This window comes from Pan troglodytes, chromosome 7, assembly GCF_028858775.2.
Source record: "Pan troglodytes isolate AG18354 chromosome 7, NHGRI_mPanTro3-v2.0_pri, whole genome shotgun sequence".
Classification (NCBI taxonomy): Eukaryota; Metazoa; Chordata; class Mammalia; order Primates; family Hominidae; genus Pan; species Pan troglodytes.
Window position 1 is genome coordinate 112536041 of NC_072405.2, and position 24530 is coordinate 112560570.

The window sequence follows — 24530 nt, forward strand, 5'->3', positions numbered from 1 at the left end:
CTGAAAATCATTATGCTAAATTAAAGAACCCAGTCACAAAAGACCACATACTGTATGATTCCATTTACAGGAAATATCTGGAATCTATTGAGAGGGAAAACAGATTAACAGTTGCTTAGGAAGGGGAGGGGGGGGGGGGAAGTAGGGGAAAATGAAGAATGACTGCTAATAGGTTTTCTGTAGAGAGGATTAAAATATTCCAAAATTCATTATGATGAAGGGCTGAAAAACTATGGAATTGGACACTTTAAATGGGTGAATTATATGTGATATGTGAATCATTATATTAAAGCTGACAGAGAGAAGGGAGAGAGAACACTGCCACCAATCAAGATCCGCTATCAGAATTCTGTGTTCTCTGGGGTAACAACTACAGCCTAACAAAGATAAGGCTTTCGTCTTTGTGAAGCAGCCTTCCTAGGACAGGAAAGCTGCTACCTCTCAAATCACTATCTTCAGTACAGCTATCTTTGCCAAGCATTCAATTCTGCACACTTGACATTTCTACCATTTTTTTCCCCCAGTTCTCACATGTTCAAAAGCAAGTTTGTCCATTACACTACTCTTAGGTTTTTCTCTTTAATTTTCCTATTAGTTACTCAGGATCAAGGTTTAAATATAAATGATGCCCCTGCTACTTAATCCCTCAACAAGGCCCTAAATTCTGTTTTTTATTTCAATGCTTCTCTCCCCTCCTTTTGGTCTTCACTGCCCTACTTTAGTAACTATTACCTCTACTGTAGATGCCTATCACTGTCTTTCTAAGTAATCTCTTAGACCTTTGTCTTTCCTCACTTTATGATCTGCCCAGAGTAACAAAGTTGTTTATCCTGAGGTAGAGACAGAACCAAATTCTTGGATTTTGACTTTAGGTATGAGGCACTTTTACTATATTACTGCTATTGCTCTGATGTTCAATATTTGAGCTGATACCTACTCCTGAAAAAGGTCACTTTATAACTGAATAGAAAGAACATAACAAATACATAGATATATATTTTATTTTAATTCAACAGACTAGGGGAGGCAGAAAAAAAGAAATGTGATTTGAGAAAAAAAGAGCAGCACTGGTAATCACACATACTTTCCCCCTCCTGAGTACAAAGTACATTCATAACCAATTATAGTCAAAATAACTTCCTAAGAGGAGAGGGGGAGGTCTTGGGGATAATGAGACAAAGATATAGACCAATAACTTCAAAAATAAAAAGGCTTTAGTATCAGATTCCTACGATATGAATGGATTTTTAAAAACAGCTTGGATGATAACTAGCCTATTCTGCCTCAACAATTTAAGTAATGCAAGCAAGTCATTTCTTTCTCCCTTCACAGTAAGATGAGGTCTTACATAATAGCAACTAAAAAGCTTTAACTTTCTAGGATACAAAGATTCTATCTAAACATGCAAGTATAGATACTCCTTGACTGAAGATGTGGTTATGTCCTGATAAACTCATCATAAACGCATAAAGTCTAAATGCATTTAATACCCCCAATAAACCCATCATAAAGACAAAAAAAAAAAAATGTAAGTTGGGGGTCGGGCACTGTGGCTCACGCCTGTAATCCCAGCACTTCGGGAGGCCGGGGTGGGCAGATCACAAGGTCAGGAGATCAAGACCACCCTGGCTAACACAGTGAAACCCCGTCTCTACTAAGAAAACAAAAAATTAGCCGGGCGTGGGTGGCAGGTGCCTGTAGTCCCAGCTACTCGGGAGGCTGGGGCAGGAGAATGGCATGAACCCAGGAGGCGGAGCTTGCAGTGAGCCGAGATGGCACCACTGCACTCCAGCCTGGGTGAGAGTGTGAGACTCCGTCTCAAAAAAACAAAAAAACAAACAAACAAAAAATTGTAAGTTGAGGATCCATTTTAAGTTGGGGACGTTCTGTATATATGAAGAATTTCATACCGTCTGCCTTCAAGTGTTCGTAAGCTAGCTTCTTCTCGCGCAGTCATCCTCTCTCTTCTCGCTGAATTCTGAGAAGCGTGAAGAGGATGATTTGGATGTCCAGGATCACCAGCAGATGCTAATGCAGAACCATAACGTAATTGAGCTTCAGTAGAATCCATAATACTGACCATCCAGTTCCAAGTGGGAATAAGCTTTTCTTCTACATAGTTCTATGAAGACCAAACTAAAATAGTTAAAACTATCCAAATAGAGCTAAATTCGATACAGCAGCAGTATGTCAATATGTAAACGTTTCTAACATTTAATTCCCCTAATACTGGAATTCTCATAATTGACAGCCAAAAAAAAATAGTGGAATGGGAAACTTTTCAGTGGTTTCATACCTGTAAGTTTACTGCATCTTGGTAAGTCAATTTCACAGCTGCTGGAATCTGAGAGTATACTAGGTGATTATACTTAGGAATAAGGCCCATCAAGTCCGAGATTTGTCTAATGACAATGCTGTAAGCCCTGGCTAAACTGCTTGCAGATGTTAGGTAACTGCTGGCGTTGCTAGCTTCCAAAGCAGCTGCTGCAGCTGCAGCACTTGTACTGATGGTACCACTCCGGCGTAAGTTTGAAGGATCAATATAAATCAAACCCGCTGAACTTGCTATAAGGAAAAAGGACAACCACAATGAGCTAATGTCAGTTGCTAATTGTGTTTCTCTGGGATTATATATACTTACGTAAATCTAAATGGTCAATTGTGGTAGCCAAGCAAAAAACTTTGCCTAAACCACACTATTTTGGGGAGAGGAGTATGGAGGGGACAAGAATTAATATAAAGTTCTCAACCAGGGGAAATCTGATCCCCACACCACCTCCCCCCGCCAAAGGGGCTACACATTTGGCAGTATCTACAGACATTCTTGGTTATCACAACTGTGGGAGCCAAGAGGAGGGGAAGAAGGGTGAGAGGGGTTTCACTGGCATCTAGTGGGTGTAGGCTAGGGATGCTGCCTAACATCCCACAATGCACAAGACAGCCTCCCACAATTATCCAGTCCAAAGATGCAATAATGCAAAGACTGGGAAACCCTGCTATAATCATATGTACATATTTTTTATATTTGAAACTCAACAAAACAATGAGGAACTATCATAAAACTAATTTTATCCCCAGATGAACATGCATAATTTAAAAAATCTATCTAAGTATTCTTAGCAATACCAAGTTTTCAGACTTGCCTGCTGGTGTAGATGTACTGGAAGGGGCTGTACTGGCTGCTCGCTGATGCTGGGTGTTGCGGACAGCCCACTGCATTGAACGGGGAGCTTGGGCAGCACCATTGGCATGGGAGCTATTTGTGGTTCTTTCTAATGGCTCATCGAGCATAAAGGTCTCCTGTTCTATGTCGTCACTCTGACTACTACTGCTATCAGAATCACTTGAGTCATTCGATTGAGAATCATCTTCAGAAAAGAAGGCAGGAACACTGCTTGCTCCTAAAATTTTTATTTTTAAAACCAAAAACATTGTGAGTTTAATAATTAAAATTACAATGTACCCCCTCATTCAGGAAAACATACATATTAAACAGAATGCCAGATTGTATTCAATAATCCACAAAACCTACCATAAAATAGTTTTTATTAGAAAATAACTTTCAAGCCCAGGTCTGTGGCTCAGGCAGGACTGCAGTGGCACCATCTCGGCTCACTGCAGCCTCTGCCTCCTGGGTTCAAGCTATTTGTATGCCTTAGCCTCCTGAATAAATAACTTTTAGCTGGGTGTGGTGGCACATGCCTATAATCCCAACAACTGAGGAGGCTGAGGTGGGAGGACTGCTTGAGCTCAGGAGCTCAAGACCAGCCTGGGCAACACAGTAAGATCCCAACTCTTTAAAAAAAAAATTAGCCCGATGTGGTGGCTTGCACCTAGTAGACCCAGCTACTCAGGGGGCTGAGGTAGGAGCTCAGGAGGTCAAGGCTGCAAAGAGCTCTGACTGCACCACTGGAATATCCAGCCTGGTGACAGAATGAGACCCAATTTAAAAAAGAAAAAAAAAAAAAAGACAAGAAAATAAAAATCTTTTAAAGAAACTTTAAAATTCATTCATTATTTAATGACCAGAAAAGCTGGAGAAAGAGTTATTAAAATAATACTTTCTTTCCTAATACCCAGAGAACAAGGATGAAGTTATTAAAATGCTTAGCTACCCTTGCGTATATCACACAAAGTATGACCCAATCCACGCTGAATACACACACACAGCCTTAGCATAAGCAAGAAAGTAGTTGGGATAAGGCAACATACCTGCTTCTGAACCAGCAGTTGCTGCAGTGACAACGCTTCTGCGCCCACTAGCATTATCTTGGTTGCTGTGGTTACTTTCACTATCACTTTCTGTTTCAGCTGCTGCTAACAAGTCCAGCTCCATATCACTCCCTAAAAAATACATTTAAATAAGAAAAAAGCACAAACTCACTATGGTTTAAAACAGGGTCTGATAAGCCAGAATATCTTAAGGGTGGGAACTAAGAAGGCATAGGGGGTAGGAGTTGGGGAGAACGGGAATGGTGTGAAAGAGAAGAGATAACTACTAAAATAAGACTAAGTAACTACTCAACCTTAGAAGAATGGCTAGGGAAATTATGGTAGTCAACAGACTAGTACATCAGGGCAGTGCAGGGGAGGACTGAAAGTAAATATACAAGTTATTAGCATCTGGGTGTAATTATGGGTGATTTATTTTCCTTTTCTCTAATTTCCAAATGTTTCATAATGCGACTATGATTATTTTAGTTTTTAAAAGTCTTTTAAGAAACTGACTTAAAAAGAAAAAAGGGAAACTATTTTATATATGTATTATGTATAGCGCCTAAATTTTCTAAATAGATGCTACAGAAACCCTTGGCAAAAAATAAGTTGACCATTTCACTATACATTCAAATGAGGTTTCTCTCTGTATTTAATATCTCCCTTTAAAAGTACCTGATTTACTCATACTGAGTAATTTCTCAAATAACCTGCATACCGTCTTCATCATGCTCATCATGTTGTCCCTCTGCCTCAGCATTTTCTTCCCCGTGTTCTTCCTGTTCATCATGATGATCCTCTTCTCCAGCCACACCCTCCACCACCTCAACCTAAATCCAGAATCTTATTTGTAGACAATCAAAGCTAGTTAACTAAAATGCAAAGACCCCTAACTATAGAGAATTTGAAATCATATATCAAGCAGTTTTGAAAATCTTCATTTGTTAGTGACAATTTGCTATCAAAAATTATATCCTGGCCGGGCACGGTGGCTCACGCCTGTAATTCCAACACTCTGGGAGGCCGAGACGGAGATGGGCCGATCACAAGGTCAAGAGATCAAGACCATCCTGGCCAACATGGTGAGACCCCGACTCTACTAAAAATACAAAAATTAGCTGGGCATGGTGCGTGCCTGTAGTCTCAGCTACTCAGAAGGCGGAGGCAGGAGAATTGCTTGAACCCGGGAGGTGGGGGTTGTAGTGAGGCAAGATTGCACCACTGCATTCCAGCCTGGCAACAGAGCAAGACTCCATCTCAAAAAAATAAAAAAATTATACCCACAGATCCCAAAGTTCATTACTGAGCATATACAGAACCCTCAAATTAGAAGTATAAAAATTATACTAGGGGCAGGGAGGAGAGAATTTACCTCATAAATATGTAGTATCCTCTTTCAAACACATTGTACAGAACTACTAAATTTTTCTAACATTAAGAATATCTTGGCTGGGCGCGGTGGCTCACACCTGTAATCCCAGCACTTAGGGAGGTTGAGGCAGGCGGATCACGAGGTCAGGAGTTCGAGACCAGCCTGACCAACATAGTGAAACCCTGTCTCTACTAAAAAATACAAAAATTAGATGGGTGTGGTGGTGTGCGCCTGTAATCCCAGCTACTCAGGAGGCTGTGGCAGGAGAATCGCTTGAACCCGGGAGGCAGAGGTTGCAGTGAGCCGAGATCACGCCACTGCACTCCAGCTTGGGTGACAGAGCGAGACTCTGTCTCCAAAAAAAAAAAAAAAAAAAAAAAAACCCCAGAATATCTTTGCTGTTAACACTGAGAATATCTCCACTCTTAATCCTTAAAGACAAGTTTGTGTCCAATTTCCTAATATCCAGTAAGTCACAAATTATTAAAATAATTTTACTATGTATAACCACAAATGAGAATATATAACAAACATCTACAAACTGGATGCAAACGCATACAGTAGTCTCAAGCTACTATTAATGTAATTTCTACTGACTACTCTTCTTTTCTCATAAAATAAAAGCTTTTTAAATCTACCACAATTAAAATCACCTCTTCCACATCTGCTGAAACAATATCATCCTGTTCTTCATCTCTGCCCCGAACAGGCTGTGACTGGCTGATGCGCCTCTGCTGTGGATTCCTGATGATGTAGGATGACTGAGACTGACTGGAGCTGTAAAGAATCAGAAGCTTATGAGTGTACTCCTGCCACAGCTCAGATATGCAACACATATTTTTATTTAACTCATTTATTACATGTGAGACACTTGCTAGGATGTGACTTTAAATCTGAGCTGAGAATTCTTAGAAACCAACAATACTTAATCTATAATATATCAGAAAATATAAATCTCAGAATATGTTTTTTCTTTTTAAGTCATTTCAAATCTGTGTTGATGCACATTATTTGTATGAGTCCATCCCATCGAAAAATTCTACAGGAAGATTTTTCCTCCTCCACCAGCAGTTCTATTTCCAAAAACTCTGGTAGCACCATCTGTCCATTAACAGCAAGTGTTTAATAGAAGTGATCTAACTTTTAAGAGATCTGACATGATTTCTACTTTGAATGAGCTTATTAACTAATGACTTGCTGATGTGTGTGGGGAAAACATCAGTTCAAAAGCATGATTTAAAAATAGTCATAACCAAAGGCAAAGTGGCAAAAGTTTCACTTCCCTAAACACCTGACTTGGAGACAACCAAGAAAAGACAGTTGACTGGATTATAAAACAAAAAGGGGGAACCAGAAAATACAGCTTAAAATACAGGCCAGAAATCTGAAACTGGTGGCTAAATAACCCTGTCACCTATTATTTATAGATTAAGAAACGGGGTAAAAGATGTTGAAGTCAAAAGACCTTTAAGTGATTGCACTGACAGGTTCTTTCCTATCTCAGTTGCTATGAGAAATGAGAATCAAACCAATTAGACCTGAGAGTTGACTGAAACACCATGCCTTCAAACAAACAGATAAGTAGTCTCAATATGATGTTTAACACTAGAACTATAAGTAACTGGTAAAACAGAGATCGTGGATTACAAAAGTGGGAAAGGCTAAGAGAAAATCTGTAGAGATGAAAAAGGGTATTTCCAACCACTAAAGAGATTTCAATATTAAAACATAAAAGCACTGTGTGAAGCCACAACTAATGAGTATTTCTTTTTTAAAACAAACATCCTAGAACAAACATCCACAAGAACTATAGTCCCCTCAAAGTGGTTACTTTAAGAAGTTATGCAGTTAGTATGTATAATACTGCCAAAACAGACTAGGTATAGTGGCTAATGCCTGTAATCCCAATGTTTTGGGAGGCTGAGGTGGGAGGATTGCTTGAGGACAGGAATTTAAGACCAACCTGGGCAAGACAGCGAGACCCAAACGCTACAAAAAATTTAAAAAGAGTAATTTAAAAATACCAATACATAAAGCATATTACAGTTGAACATCCCTTACCTGAAATGCTTGGGACCAGAAGTGTTTTGATCTTGGGTTTTTTTTTTTTTTTTAATTTTGGAGTATCTGCATTATATTTATCAGTTGAGCATCCTCAATCCCAAAATCCAAAATGCTCCAATGAGCATTTCCTCTGGGCATCATGTTGGTGCTCAGAAAGTTTCCGGTTTTGCAGCATTTCAGATTTCACATTTTCAGATTAGGAATACTCGACCTGTGTAACTCCCCAGTTAGTGTGACTTCAACTTTTTTCCCAACAGACTTGCTGGCACAATGAAGCACAACAGTCCTGAAGCCTAGTCTAAAAAGCCCTGTTAATACACTTCTAAGTTTTGGGGACTTCTAGTTCCAGCAATTTGGCAGACTGTGCAGATAAACCACTCTTGTTAAGGAACACATATATATGCTAGATATTAAAAAAAAAAAAAAAAAAAAAAAGGACAGCTGTGCAGGTGATAAAGAGAAACGACTGTACTGTATAAGGCTTGGAGAGACAAGTGCCACCATTTATCCCAAAGGGACCCACTGATGTCTCTTGGGCTAGAAGGGCTTCAAGGAACCACAGATTTCACATGAGAGTCTGGAGGCTAAGCAAAGAATAGAAAGTCATCACAGGAATCTCCTCTTCTGTCCCCCTCACATATATAAAGCTAAACATAAATCTTAAAAGGGCAACACCATGAAGGAGTGAAACAGAAAAATCATACCTCGAGAGACTTACCTATCTCAGCCATGAATAGATGCAGAATGGAAAAAGGTCTCTTTTGAGAACTTCTAACTACAAGTCTGCATTTTGGAGAGTTCTGGACTGCACTCTACACTATAAAGCCTGGTTCAGTGTTGGTTAACTGTGTGGTGGCTCAACGCTATGAGCAAGCACCAAGTAGTCTTCCTCTCTACTCTGCCATCTACTATTCAGGAGAATACAAAAAAAAAAAGGAAGTATCCGTCAAGATAAGTCCAGCGTCTAAACTTTAATTAGCTGTGTTACACTGGAGAAGTTGCCTAACTTTTCTGAGCCGTAGTTTCCCCATTTGACAAACTAGAATGATAGTGGTTATCTATGACATATTGGGAAAATTAAAACAGGTAATCTGTCTACAATACTTAGGAAAGTTCCTAGTACATACTAAAATTTCAGTAACTGTTAGTTACTGTTATATGAGAGACATGGAAATAAAGTAGAAACAGATTATTTATTAAGAACATAACAAGAACATTTTCAAGAGGTGGAAAGAAGCAACAGAAAAAGCTACTCTTAAGACTTCACACTCAATGGGGTGATATACACCTTCTATAATCCAAGACAAGTGAAATCCCAGAGAATGGTCAAGTCTGTGTTTTTCAACTTAAGACATCCTTGGAACACTAGTCAAAATACACCCTTTATGGGCAAGAATGTACTGTACTATAATAAAGAACTTTTAACAGTTGAAGAAAACATTAGCACTATTTCTTGATTATCACATGAGATCTCCTTCTGGGAAGATTTAGGAAGTTGTCTCAAGAAACAAGCAAAGGGAATGGAATAAAGAGAGTTTAAGAGTATGTAATACTTTAATAATGAGACTAAGAACAAGATGACACAAAATCTTGAAACTTAGTAGGAACAGTTTCAAGGGCAGTGTTTAGAGATGAGATGATCCCAAAATCTGTTCAACAGCCATCAATTTTTTATGTTCCAGAACAAGATCAAGGGAAGTATACTAAGAATTCACAAAGTAATAATACCACTTAAGTAACTAATGAGTTCCTCACAGGGTATCAAGATCAGGAAAATCATACAGAGTCCAAGCAGATCTCACAAGCAGAATTATTTAATAATGGGATAGATTTGACAAGTCTGAAGATACACAGCTTGATTTGTAACAGTTTTCAACAAGTCCTGGATGTATATCAGTATCAAGGATACTATGGGAGAGCTCTGTCAGACAAAACTGGATTTAGATTAAAGGGACACCTGACATTAAAGGAAAAATTGGGACACATATACTGGCATATAGGAGAATAGTGAGAGCAGATACTCAACACCAACCCAGATCAAATCCAAGCATAACGACTTGGGAACTATCCCAAACACTAAAGCAGGCCATCCTTATTAACAGAGATATTTTCCAGAAAAGGAGGAAAAGGGTCTTTAGATTCTAAAGGTCCTTATTAAAACATCATCACACATGCACATGGTTATAAAATCAGACTTGAAAAAACAAAATACACTAAATATTTGCCAAAGATCTACAGCATTATTACTGAAAAGTCTGACCCCTAAACCAGCAGAATTGGCATCACCTGAGAACTTGAAAGGCATACGAAGTTGGAGGCCCCACCTCAAGACCTCTAGAGTGGGCATCTATATTTTAATAAGAGCCCCAAGTCATTTTCATACATATTAAAGTTTGAGAAGCAGTGTGCTAAAGGACATCGGAAAGTTTTAAGTTGCTCAACATCCTGATTCAACAAGCTTACAGTGTAATTAGGGAAACTATCAAACAAATAGAAAAGATAAATGAAACTGAAGAACAAATAATCTTATAATGAGAAACATTTATAATGGAGTTATTTTAGCCCTGTCCTTGATAATACAGTTGTTGTAGAAAAATATTTAAAATTCCGGCTTTCTGGTTGTTATTTATGTTACACAAATGATCATGTACACCACCTGAGTGCTTATGCAAAGGTTTTAGGAAGTCAAACACGACATTTCCAGAGAAGGATTAATCAGAATCTGTTACCTGGTAGCAATTTACCTGCTAGACTGATCAGATGATGGTCGTGGTGGTAGTGGTTCCACTGAAAATAATTCTTCACTGCCCTGCATGGCATCTATGCTAGTACTAGCCAGGGTAAATGGTGCAGTTGGACGAGCAATCCCCATTCTGACAGGAACAATCAGTGACTCTGCTACGTTGCACAATTCTTCCACAGCATAAGGTAGCAATGCTTGGAATACACGCTTGCATTTTCCAATTGGCTGTGGAATAAAGTTGCTAGAACAAAAAGAGAAATATAAGCAATCTATCTTTTCATATACATAAATCACTATCACAAAAACAGTGTGAAAATGGTATCCAAACCAAAATCAAAAAGGATGCCTTACTTTTTCTTTTTGGATGAAGCCATTTCCACACTCAGAATAACAAAAACTCTTGCCACTGAACGTAGAAACCTCATTGTCACAGCAATAGCTTCTTCTCTACGTCCAGGTGTATATTTGTTTTGGAGTTCTTTCACTAGTGTACCTAGTAGAGTATCTAAAAGCTTTAAAAAATTATATTCACTCTATTAATGTTAAGATACTTCATAAGATGTTTAGACATTCATAAGGTTATAAGTTCTAACATTTTTTAAGTATTAACATTTTATAATAAAATCTCAAAACAAATTTAACCAAAACATTTACAAGGTCAGTTTATGAAATATACCTGCCAATGTGCTTGACATACAGTGAGTCCTGAATGTATGATTTCTTATTTTTTGTCCCATAGTCCTTGGTATATCAACTAATATTTAGAAGAACAATACCAAATATATGAAATCAGAAGAAGAAAATATAAACTCAGTCTGGGGCACTTTCCAAAACAGCAAAGCAGACTCAAATATTTATATGAATAAATTCATAATCCCATCTCCCTCATGGAACCATTATTACTTTCTAGTCTCTTTTCTGTGTGCAGCTTCTTGTATAAATATTAGCTACAGAGAACACCCAATTTTCACAGTTTGGTTGTTTGGTTTTTTTTTTTACGTTATTTACAATACGATTTATTTTTAAATTGCTGCATCATATTCCAGTAAGTGGTCAGGCTATAATTTGATTCAAGATTACACTAGTATTGGGCTGATATTTTTCTGTTTTTAAATTTTACATTATTCTGTGACATGCCTTTATTTTTCTCACATCGTAAATTATTTATTTATGACAGGTTCTGAGGGCACTGATAGTTTTATGTTTTCCAGAGAAAGGAACGATGCAATGCCACCCCATCCCTATCTGAGTGTGTTATTACCATAACCTCATTAGCACTGGATCTTAAGGTTTAAATTCTTTTCTAGTTTCACAGCAAAGAAGAGTACTTGAAAAACATACTTTTCATGTACTTGTAACACACATTCAAAGAACTTACCAAAATATCTGCTGTACACTTAACTATAAGGCAATGAGTGAAACAGTCCAGCCGAATTGTGCCACTTTGCTGATTGAGGTATACTTGCTCTTCTGGCAAAAGATGGCCTATTCTACTGCTGGCACTAAGACTTGAGGAGAAACGAAAGACAGAATGAACTGTAAAAGGTCTACACTAACGTAGGAAATACATAAATCTAAAAAGGTTTTAATGAATACGTACGGGTCTTTATTCTCCTGCGACCCAAACATAATCATAGATTTCAAGGCATTCCAGTCCTGTAGAACACGCTCCAATGCAAGCTGGGCAAATCTTGGAGGCTCTAAATCATGATCTGGCATATCTGAATCTAAAATGAAAAAGAAATAGTGACCAAAACAAAAATAAAACATATTGCTTCCCGCAAGTGTCATAAATGTCTAATTAACTCACCTTCAGGACTGGCTGTTTTTCGGTTACGATCTTCCCTGATTCGAGGTGGCCTGTATTGACAATGCTCCACCGTCTGCCTTGCGACTGTCTGTACTAAGAATAGTAAGAGGTGCTCTCCCCTGCAAAACAGAATGTTGTCGTGAGGAGGGAGGCTGTAAAAGCTACTCAGCTGTGCTGCGCTCTTTTGATTTAACTTACTGTATGTCCTAAAAATCCTACTTGCCTGCTGTTTGGCAGAGTAACCAGATTAGTAGCAGTGAGCAGGCGATAAAGTAGATCAAGACGAGCAGATTTCTGTCCAGCAATAAGAGTTTTACATTTACATTTCTCCCAACAATCACAGTAGGCTGTTGGTGATGTCCGTTTGAGTCTATAGAGAATTTATACACAAGTACAAAAACTGAAATTTTTTAAACATACAAAGGTTTATGTTGACATTATGAAGGTATAACTCACTGAAACCAGAGAGAGCCCTTGTTAATTTCTAAATGCAAAGTATAACTGTCAAAGCTTATATAACAGGAAGGATTACTTGGTAGTAATGACATCTATAAAGCAACACAGAATTCCTATGAGAAGAGGTACTCTAAGGTACAGTCACTTTTGGAATCTCTTCCCTAATTCCCAGTCCTGTTCAAGTGGTCCTCCTATATGACCTAATGAACCCTGTAACCCTATGGGCAGATATTTCTTGCTTCTGATAGGGTTGTGAACACTGTCAGGACTATTCACCACCACCCTGGCATCTAGTACACTTGGCAAACAATCAATAACAACAGATTATCACACCTTTAGGTGCTTAAAATAAGGAAAACAAAAAATACCAACCAGAATTCTTTTAATATCTATTAAAATTTTTCATTTGTCCTATACAATTACTTAATGGTACGGTAGATGGTTTTTACAGTCCAATTCTCTATTATAACATTTGTAGCCATTTATACTGAAGTCCCTATCCATAATCCTAAAACACCACAGATGTTAGTGCTAGGTATTTCATTGCTTCTCAGGTCTCTGAAAACCAACAGAACTAGCTGTGGTAACTGTTGCTGAATGAAAGACTGTTGCATTTAGTTTAAGACACAGTCTAAACATTCACCATGATTCCCTCTAGGCCTATGGCAATTTTCTCCTAGTATACCCCACCACAGGGGGCCTGAGACCTCCGCTGCATAATACACTCAGGAACATTCTGTAGATATACTTCTCAAAAGACTAATCTGATCCTAGTTACAATGTATAATCACCTACTTTTATTTAAGGAGGGCAATGTTAGAACTAGCAAAGAAACCAAACATTTCACAGTATACTTTAAATCAAGAATCACATTATTAAACATAAACTGACTTAAACAAGGGAAACGTAACCTCATGCTTTCTGAAGTAAAACATGACTTAGTACAGATTATTTCCATACAGCAATATAAATCTAAACAGCTTATAATATTAAACTAAAGAAAACTAGAATTGTACTCACTTGCAATCATGACCTTTATGACAAACCCTTGCACATTCCGTACAACAACAAAGTGACTCCAGCAAGCCACAAGTTCGACACTCAAAAATATCCTAAAATTAAGAGTGTACTTTTAAAGGAATAATTATAAGTATGCATATATCTCATCATAATAATTATTTCTGGTATTTTCTAAAACAATTCAATCTCAACAAACAAAATTAATGTGCTTTGGAAAACTAGAACTTATAAAGGGCTACAGCAAATATACAGTTTATAATATACAAATAGAAATATTACCAGTAGAAAAAAATAATTTGTATCACCCCCAAAAAGGCATTGTAGTTATAAAATCTGTATCAAGATTTGTGGATCAGATTATACTACCCAGTGAAAATTTCCAATTTTCATGGTATGCCATATTTAACTGAGCAATCAGCTCTTTTGCCTCATTTACTTAGGAATTAAATCAACTTTCTTCATATCAGACTTAATTCCAAAGCTGAAAACTGTAAGTCTAGTGATAGTCATAGGGAAAAAAGACACAAAGATATGATTAATACAGGAAAATGTAAAAATAACTTACCTGGTTAATGTGCTCTGCTCCAGTCCATGTAAAACTGCAAGTGTCATTACAACATAAAACATATAAAGGAGAGTCATCAGGGTTGGTACCTGATGGGCAAACCATTCCCATGAATACATCTTCCTCTTTTTCACTTGAGGATATTTCAGCTAAAAAAGTAAGAACATAGCAGTTCATCTTTCAGGAAAGGACTTAATTAGCCATCCATTTTCTTCAACTGGAAAGCCTTAGCATATACACAATATAAACCAGAAATTATATATCAATTTTAAAAAGTGATATACAAAGATGACATGCAAAGAAATCTAACCAACTCTGGAACAATATAAAGTAAAGCATAATTACATCATACCCACATATGATGCCAATACAAACACACTATACATCAGCCATCTGAATCCTTAGCTCTGTTTCAGGCAGTTAAGACTCAAGTCCTGGCTCTATTTAGCAAATTATAGACCATCTCATAAACTATTTATCAGTGTTTTAAAAAGATAACTACTTTAATCTTTCAAAGGCTGGAAGGTAAGAATTGATATTCCTTAATGCTTTCTATTTAGCAGGAATTCTAAGTCAGAAATAACAAGACATCTGTCTATTATTCTGTAAAGTTATATCACTTAACACCAATTAACTACCAAGAGGTTCTATCAGTAATCCATCTTATTTTCCAAAGATTTTACACTGTTCATTATGGAGTATTTATTTTTAAATCAATAAATTTATATCAGCTGTTTTTTGATGGAAAGTTGGAAGATACAGTAAACTTGAAGGAATAATAAACACATGAATTTCATACACACACAAATCTTGATCATTTCCAACCAATTGTATCATTTACATATATAGAAATCCAGTCTGAATAATTATAATATATGTACAGAAGAGAATCTATCCAAACTGAAAAATATGTAACTCATTTAGGATCTGAAATAAATTACCTTTTGCAATTTTCTGAGCAGTTTCTAAGATGGTAATTGCAGCAGGATAAGCTCGGCCACTTACAGCTGACATAAATGGGGTCATCCCTCTTGCATCCCTAAAATAAGAAAAATTATATGTAAAAATATTAATTACTACTTATTTTCCTTCCTGATTATAAAATAAATGTTCATGATAAAACAAAAAACTAAATTTTGTTTTAGTCTTTCACATATAAATATACACCTCAATCAAACTAACATAAAAGCCAGTTTGTATGCATTTAGTGTACACTACATGATGTTGAGACAGCCTCTTACACTCAACAGAGCTTAGCAGTAGAGGGAATATCATGCTGGATTCTGATAAATTGTTTTAAATTTACATAACTATTGTCCATATAGTGTAAGAAGATAAACTTTAATAGTAAAAGCTAAGCTAAGCTAAATCTTCACATGAAAAATATATCAAATCCTCTTACTTGGCAGAAAGAAGTTCTCGTAGATAGGGCTGGAGAACCACACTGTCACATAACAATTTCAATATAAAATGAGCATTCGCCTTTCGATCCTTGGATTCTACTACAGATGGCTCTGTGGAAGGACCTGTAATTAAGCAGATCCATTTGGTACAAAACAACAAGGAAGAAGACAGAGTAAAAGAATATTCTGGGCTACCCTGCCTATGGGGCACATAAGCACATAGACAATAGGGTACACTGCCTATGGGGTAGCTAGCCCTGCTCTGCAAGGAGCAGTTACAATTTTTTTTTAAAAGAATATTCTGGAATAATATATCAGGCATAAGCTACCAGAACAATATTCTAGTATCAGTAATAAATTAACTTCATCACAAATAATTTAAACCTATGAACACCATTTTACAAATCTCATCTGATTTCTAAATGTATGTACACAGACACCACATATTTGCACTGACAGATGGAAGGTAGTTCAGATAATTAGATGTTTTTCAAGCAAAGAACAGTCTCCTTGAGATAAAGTGTAGATCTGTAGAACCCTATATCCAAAGTGTGTCCTTTTTTCTTCCAGATGACTAGGCAGACAAAGAGTACAGATTCTTACCTGGAATAGTGGAGGTGCTTGGTCCTTGACCAGTACCGGTTGCTGCTGTGGTAAGAGATCCCACAGCGGGGGCCAGGATAAAATCAATGTCACCATCTTTCAGTAAACAGAACAGTAGGATGTATATCATTATAGGCAACATATTCCTAACATATTCTCTTAACTGGCCTTAAGGCTTTTCTCTGCAAGCCAAAGGTCAAATTGGATAGAGTTTAAGTGGAAACTTCTTTTCCAAACTACAAGAGAAGGAATCCACTAGGCAAATCTATTGACTTATCTTGATATATTACTAATAAAGGGATTATTCTTACTGGTATAGAAATAAATATTTCAGTAAAAGTGGAATACCTGACAAGAGTTCTGGAATTTTAATTTTTAAAATATAAATCCCTTAAATCTAATTTTTATAGCTAAACTAGTTATAATATTCATCATACTACTTTCAAATATTTCAAATTTCTAAATATCCCTTTAAAATGTTAAAATTATTTCCTTTCATGACCTGCTCTTTTTGTTAAACACTAAATGAAATTAAATAACAGCTCTTACCAGGATCCATCGCAGGAGGGTCAGGAACCCAACTAGGGGGAGCTATGGGGGGTGAAACTGGATCCTGGTGGTCACTGGATGAAGCTCCAGCTTCATGTCTACCCAAACCAGCTGCTCTCAACGAACGTCTCATCATTTCCCGTAATCTCAAACTAAAAGAACATGAACAAAATCAGAGCTCACTACCATATCTACACATAATGAAACGGTGTACAGAACTTCTCATCTGAGAAGATGAAAGTATGTCCTACAAGCAAGCACTCCAGGCAAGGGAAGTGAAGTACAAATGCCAATTCTGGAATCACAGAATAAGTCAGTGAGGGATAGAAATAAAACTGGGGGCTCCTAGTACACCGTTCAGCACTAAAATCACTATATTAAGCTCCCACACAAACTTAAGCACAGGGAACGAAAGCTGCGGTGAAGTAAGATTAGAAATAATCTTTCATACAGTTCAGATAAAAGAACAGCTAAACATTAAAACAAAAAAAGTTTCTATCCCCCGTTTATAATCGTTAATAATTAAGTTTAATAGTAGACATCAGCAATCATACTGATTAGCACAAAACCAGTATTGTTCAACACTAAATCCCTTTATAATCTCAAAAGCAACTGAACTAATATCCACACAATGATTAGTTTTAAAACAAAGACCAATTTAGATTTTTACACACAAAAAAATTTTTAACAGTACAACTTGCATCCCAAAGAAATTAATGAATGAAACTAGAGTTTATAAAATGTGTTGTTAATGTATGGGCATGGTTTTTTTTCCTCCTGCTATAAAAAAAAACACTATACAGGTGTACACATCACTAAAAAGAAAAAGAAATAATCACAAACACAGAACTCGTTAGGGGAAATGGGAACTATCTGTATGAAAATCTATACTTTACCTTTGAATAAAACCTTACAACAGCTACAAAATTAATACATTTAGAACTAACAATGATTTAAGAGAGCACAAAAGGCAAATCCCTTCACTCAGCCACAATTTTAGAGCTTGTAAATGGATAAAGAGTAAAAATTTCATTTTGAGGGCCAGACAACGCATAAGGGACTTCATTCTCCCATGTAGAATTAATCTCAGACATGACATTCTCATGTGAAAGACCTAACACCTTACTAGATACGCATAATACATCTAGAAATAATTTCAAGTTTTATTAATGTTTAAATCTCTAATTGCAATTATTATTTGAGGATAAATGTGTTTTTCCATGTCAATACATTTTTAATTTTATAAGGAACCTTTTTTAAAAAGTCATTCACAAAAATTATTTTTAGAGGCTATGTTCAAGAGCATATCTATTTTATAAGACTTATTTATGATGTATTTTTTGGAATAAAAACACTCCAGAAGATTCTGCAATGTAAATGTTACTGTCTCAAATAATATATTTGCCATTATAGTATTCACTATTAAAAATAACTATAGTTAATTCTTTTATAGTATCAATGTCTTCTTTTTCCAATTTAGAAATTTGAGTTTAAGAGTTTTTATAATGTGGATGGGAGCATGGCACAGTGACTGTTTCAGTCCAGATCACTTCCCTGTCCAAAGATATCACCCAGAGGAAAAGGAAGACTCCTTACCAGTAACAGCACACACCATGGTGACTGTTCACACTGTGATGCTCCTATACAATTTTAATTAAGCTCAACAGACACCTGGTATCCTACCTAATGTGTTTTACTCAAAGCACAAAGAAAAAAAAAATCAGCAATAATTGGGAGACACTGCAAATAACCTGAAAATAAATGCATGTTTTGGCCTTTTTAAGAATGCTTACACCAGAGTCACAAACTCAATGGCTAATGGGTCAGAAAGGTAAAATAAGGGCAGTCAGGTGTAAGAAATGGGGGTAGTGACAAGCTAGAGGCACACATGCTTATCTGAAGGCATTCAAATTAAAGGAAAAAAAAATTTTAACATTGCGCAGGCCAAACAAAAAACATTATGTGGGCTATTCTCCAACTTCTAGCTTAAAGCAGATTAAGAATAAATGAAGATAAATTGAGACCATAGTCTCATCTTGAACTTGCAAACTCCCAACTTTGTTGCTGTGATGTAGTCAATTCAATATTAAATGAGGGGGCCATTCCTTGTCATTTTTAAAATTGTCCTTAACCTCTTTTCTTCATTAGGTCTTGGGAACATTTTTAAGTACAATGCCCAGCTCCTCATATAGATTCTTAAAAAACAAAAAACAAAAAACAAAAAAAGAAAATTATTCTTCAAGATGTTGTACACAATTCATGAAGATTCACCTGTATCCTCAGTGGCTGAGGACAATACTGAGGAGATACCACCTTGGCTGCTAAGATTCAGAGTTTTGACATTTCTTCGTAAAGGCTTGCCTGGAGTCATCGTATTTTCTGACAATATGGAAGAATTCAAGGATGATGTAATTTCCTCTTTGTAAGCACGTTATATCCATGCTACAGAAGCCTTAGAATCCAGTCATGTTCAAACATAACACTGTGACAAAAAAGCGAAGGTCATGTGTCTTCCAGATTAACAATCTCTAGAGTATATACACCTGCAATCAGATGCATCAACCAAGCTTTCCACTAAATCTGCCCTTTGTACTCAGGAACTATTGAGTCACATAATAAAACTTCTGAGTCAAATCATCATCTGAAGGCATTTAACAGTATTCCATTCAATATTGAAATTGCATCAGTTTTGAGCTTACAGCTCATGAATCCCAGCCTGCATACTCATCAAGGGGCATCGCCTAGAAAATCCATTGGAGGCTAGAGGAGGGTTTCACTTCAATGAAGCAGTCTGTGGACTTCCTACTGCCCGGCGTGGATAATAAGACTCCTGTGCTTTCATCTGTTCAACCGGCAGCCCTGAGTTTGAACTGGTTAAGAGCACTGCAGTGAAATCTTCGGCAAATTCCTCAAAGGAGCTTACTCTGCAAATTATTTCTGTGAGCAACACATCACCCACTCTTGAAGCTCCTTTTAGTCTTTGCCTTCAAAATAATCCTGACATGAAAAAAAGATGGCAGCACTGGCATTGGACCAACCATATCAGAGTCCAACTTGATTTGCACCTGTAATTTCCCTGAGGAAATGAAATACCTGAAATAATTCAGACACTAATTTCTTCATGAAGAATTTAAGTTGCTTCCCACTTTAGACCAAACACTTTGTCTGCCTAGCATAGTCCTGAATAAATAAACTGGTGATAATTTCCATTTTGTTTAGTCTATATAACGTTTTTGCACTGTTTTAAATTGTAATTTGGTCACCCACGAGTACTTTTTGATAAATCTCACTTCAGGATGTTTTTGAACCTGGTAAAGTTATCAACTTGGATCAACTTGGTAGCCTTCCTGTTGCCAATTTAAGAATACACATTTTTAAAGGAATAGTTAACTATGGAACAGAAAATAGGCAAGGAGAATCTTCATTTTAAGTAGACTTTGCAACCTACCACATTAGCACATAGTGAGCAGTGCTTCCATTAATGATCTTGTCAAGCAGACAATAAATTTTTTTCCTACAGAAAGAAAACTATATCCTGAATTCTTTATATTCATTATCTAGTCAAATACCTAGCAATTTTTAATGTGTTATAAAAGTTTGTCCATCCCAAAACTCAGCCTGAAAATTTAAACATCAGACATCCATAATACACATCACCCTTTCATTTTTTTCCCAGATCAAGATATCTGAGAAACTGACCTAAATAAGCAATCTGAAAAGATTAAGGTTCCTTCAATTATTATACTACTTGTTCTCCAAATAACACACTAACTTCCTAGGAAGCAAGAATGATGAATTTAGAACAAATTGAAAGAAACAAATTTAAACTACTTGTCTAAATTATTTCAAATTTATTAAGTGTCCCAGCTCCACCTTAAACTCTAATTTGTTATCAGATTATTTTTCCCAGGGTGTTATTGGGAGGAACAAAAATGAAACAAAAAAGGACCCACCAATTCATGTACACGACAGGTAAGAGATATACTGCTTTCTGTACTTGGTTTTTTCCTCCAATTAAAGTTTCCTGGTAAAAATCACATTACCTTCGGCTACTTGATGATCCAGCCCGATTACCTGGGCCATTACTTGAAACAACTGATATTGCATTTGCAATGGCCTCAACAGCAGAAAGCCTTTCTGCAAATGTATTTCTTTCAGAACGCTCCGCTTCTGAAAAATGAGAAAAAATTAAGATCAATTTAAGTTTTAAAACTAATACACTGAGTATGTATAGTCCACTAAACACTAATCTCTATATATTTAGTACTCTAATTCACATACTAGATAACCAATTGTTCAATTTTTCCTCCTTAGAGCAACTAACACTTCAGACAGACTGAACTATCTGATCTTTCACATGTGATTTATTTCCTTATTCCACCTTACTTCTCAATCCACGAAGGGCAAAAATAAGGTCATTAATAAGAAGACTGAAATTTAGCTTTCACTTATTAAAATAGAAAAAGACCTACTTACCAGTACTTCAGTCTCAGTTTATGTACTATGTATAATCCTTACTGATTCAATGATAATGACATAAAGGTCAGAAACCTGCAAACCACTATTCAAAAATGTAGCTACCAGAGTATCATCAGCAAATTAAAAAAAAAAAACACATTATGAATTATATATTAACACTTTGTCCTCAATTTCTCCCTTCATTTAGCCAATTAAAAACTTTATGGCAAAAAAAAGCTTATTTATCTTCCAAAAACATATAACACCTCACTAAGTGATTTTTCTCCTCTACATTCTAAAAATTTAGATAAAAGTTGCCTCAATGTAACTTGGCTTAACTTGCTAAATAATTCTCATGTAATAAGTCATCTGCAATTATAAAATCAGTAAAGTTCATTTAGCATTACATATCCAGTTTGTATATATCATATAGTATTAAATACAATAAAAACACATCGGTGCAAAATTTTTTTTCTTACATACCCATCTTTACCTTCTGAGAAAGTAAAAAAAAAAAAAAAAAAAAAAAAAGGACACACAAATTCTTTATAGTGATTTGCTTTTCTTTAACAACTGTTACATTTTCAAAATTGCCTAAAACTCCCTTTAAAGACCTTGCTATAGTTCTTAATCTCACCCTCTTCTTCTTTAGTTTCTTTATTGCTGGTTGGAAAGCAAACTGATACACAAGCATGCAAAATATTTCGATTTCCATCACATCTGTGGCTGATGAATGTCTGTAGCATCTGTAGATTCTGCTCTAAAACAACCGCTTGCTCAAGATTCATTAGATATTGTCGACAGGCCTCATAGTCACAGCGCAGAATGTGTTGCATTAAGGTTTGTTTCTGTGCTCAGACAAATTAGGGGAAAAAAACCTCAATGAATTTGAGTAGCACATTACACATATTAAAAATTTCTCACGGCCAACACAATAATATATAATCAGATTTGCAAATCAGTAGAGACAATTTCAGGTGGCCTACCAAAAGAAACAGAACTTAAGGGTACACTTTAAGCAGAACATACAATCGACAGGAATAGAGAAGGGAGGGTAAACTTTCTGTTAAGGGCAAGTAAATATTTTTAGCTTTCTCAACTAACTCAGCTCTGCAACTGAAACGGGAAAGCAGCCACATACAATGCATAAATGAATAGGAGTGGCTGGATTCGGCCTTTGGGCCATAGTCTGCCAATGTTTGGTTTTTACTTCATGTTATCTATCTAATTAGAACCCTTTTAATAATGATAGCCAATTAAGCAAAGGATATAAATTTTATTCCAGGCTTACTCTCACCTTCTTAGGCTTTTGTGTGTGTGTGAGACAGCGTCTCACTCTGTCTTCCAGGCTGTAGTGCAGTGATGTGAACACAGCTCACTATGGCATCAACCTCCTGGGCTCAAGTAATCCTCCCGCCTCAGCCTCCCATGTAGCTAGCATGCACCACCACAGCAGGCTGATTTTTTGTAGAGGCAGTCTTGCCATGTTGCCCAGGCTGGTCTCAAACTCCTGGGCTCAAGTGATGCCCCCACCTCAGCCTCCCAAAGTGCTGGGCATGAGCAACCCACACCCAACCAACTATTATTAAAGGTTACATGCTATTAAAGGTTATATGAAAACCAATACCTTCAATTCTGCAGGGATCATGACAGGTGTAATTTAATTAACAAAGACACAGTGGTACTGATAAGTATTTATAGAACATATCATTAGCTTTCTGACAAATAGCATGAATATACCAAGAAGTTCATTCTTTCAGAATGGAAAACTGTAGTTGTGGAATATTTAATGAATCGAATATAAAGCTTTAGTTTTATAAAACAAAGTTGTTCATTTTAACTATAACTAGAAATAAGCAGGCGGGAAAAGAGCATGTGGGAGTATAAAGGGAAAAAAAAAAACTGCATTTGAACAACTTGCCACCTTCTGGAAAACTGTCAAAATAAGCTCTCCCCTATCCCCAACTTGAGAGCGGGTGGAGAACAGATGTCCACACAAGAAAACACACCTAAACAACTACTTTCACTATCAACTACACGTGAGACAGGCCACTTTGATTGTGGAACTAACTATGGCTCTGAAGTCACCTCATCAACAGCAAGCTCCAGTTCATGAGGAGCTTAATACTAAACTTTCCAAAACATAGGGAAATTTATACAAAATATGTTGAGAGAAAATGTCAAAGTCTCCCTGAAGAACAAAGAACAGAGTACCTTCAAAGGGTAACTAAAATCAAGATATTTTGTTGTACGGTGCTGTCATATACACTGGTTTCAAGAAACAGCCAATTATTTAGTTAGAAGCAGCTACTACTCTACAGGAAACTCTTATCTCCAACCTGCCAGACTATAGTAGATGGGCTCTCACACTGAGAGTATCAATACTACTTAGTTGTGTTACAAGCAGAAAAGTTTACTCTGCATCATTGTATGTTACATCTGTCAGTTATTCTTATAGCAAAAGGCAGAGTGAGTTCAATAAAAAATTTCTTGTGGGTCTACTGTGTGGTAGGCCCTAGTCACTGAGGTAGGTATAAAGACTAATCATGACACACTTCATCCCTACCTGCGGGATGATGACTCTACCTGTCAGATCCTGACAAAGTGAAGAGGTCACAGAATCAAATGCCTACACTTGAAGTAATATAAATGAATGAAGGAGGCTGTGTGTAAAAGAGATAACAGAAGCTGTATACTAAATGGCATCACTAGCACTTGGAGCAACAAACTCTAAGTAGTGAGAACTGCAATGAATTGTAAAGACCAGTCTAATGTTTTTGGGATGTAGATTACGAGGCCCAATTTCACCAGATCTTCTAAAATTAAAATCTGGATTTTAAATGTAAATCCTGTGATTTTTCAATATTGGTAACCCATGAAGAATTCTAAAATGATATGAAGGCTATTTCTAGACATCAAGTTCAGACCACAGCTACCTCTGTATCATCACCTCCTTTAGTTTGAAACCACTAGTGCAGTAGGTTACAAGCAAAGCTAAGCTAAGAATGAGTCTGGGTGTCTAAATAAAAGCTTACAGATAGTGCTCATAAGCACCTGGATTCAGTCTATTTTAGATGCAGTTCTAAAAAGTACTTCTCACCTCCAATCTAATGGAGGGTGAATATGCTCCCATATTAAACTCCATTTCCATCCTTTATAGAAAAACTGCTCAAAAAAGTTGCTGATATTTATCTTCAGTTCCTCACCTCTCATTTTCTCCTAAGTTCACTCTAATGCTTTCATCCCCACTATCAATAATGACCTAGATGGAG

General features: G+C 36.6%; 1 protein-coding gene across 25 annotated transcripts in view; it reads right to left on the reverse strand.

Annotated features, from left to right (window-relative positions):
• UBR5 (ubiquitin protein ligase E3 component n-recognin 5) overlaps positions 1–24530 on the reverse strand; it is a 159671-nt gene that overhangs the window by 29984 nt on the left and 105157 nt on the right. For 21 of the 25 annotated variants that reach the window (XR_010159302.1, XR_010159306.1, XR_010159307.1 and 18 more), the window contains 20 exons: positions 21896–22106; positions 20844–20970; positions 16801–16952; positions 16252–16347; positions 15648–15771; positions 15187–15284; positions 14246–14394; positions 13681–13772; positions 12428–12574; positions 12205–12323; positions 11995–12121; positions 11773–11902; positions 10746–10906; positions 10396–10635; positions 6241–6364; positions 4934–5045; positions 4213–4344; positions 3144–3401; positions 2297–2565; positions 1911–2122 (listed from right to left, as the gene is read on the reverse strand). Coding sequence is in view for 13 of the 25 variants with exons in the window: in XM_016959749.3 (XP_016815238.1) it covers positions 1911–2122; positions 2297–2565; positions 3144–3401; positions 4213–4344; positions 4934–5045; positions 6241–6364; positions 10396–10635; positions 10746–10906; positions 11773–11902; positions 11995–12121; positions 12205–12323; positions 12428–12574; positions 13681–13772; positions 14246–14394; positions 15187–15284; positions 15648–15771; positions 16252–16347; positions 16801–16952; positions 20844–20970; positions 21896–22106 (3080 nt within the window). In the remaining 12 variants the exon portion in view is untranslated. The remainder of the gene's footprint in view (positions 1–1910; positions 2123–2296; positions 2566–3143; positions 3402–4212; positions 4345–4933; positions 5046–6240; positions 6365–10395; positions 10636–10745; positions 10907–11772; positions 11903–11994; positions 12122–12204; positions 12324–12427; positions 12575–13680; positions 13773–14245; positions 14395–15186; positions 15285–15647; positions 15772–16251; positions 16348–16800; positions 16953–20843; positions 20971–21895; positions 22107–24530) is intronic. The other 4 variants (XM_063816510.1, XM_016959753.4, XM_063816512.1 and 1 more) reach the window with 2 other exon arrangements.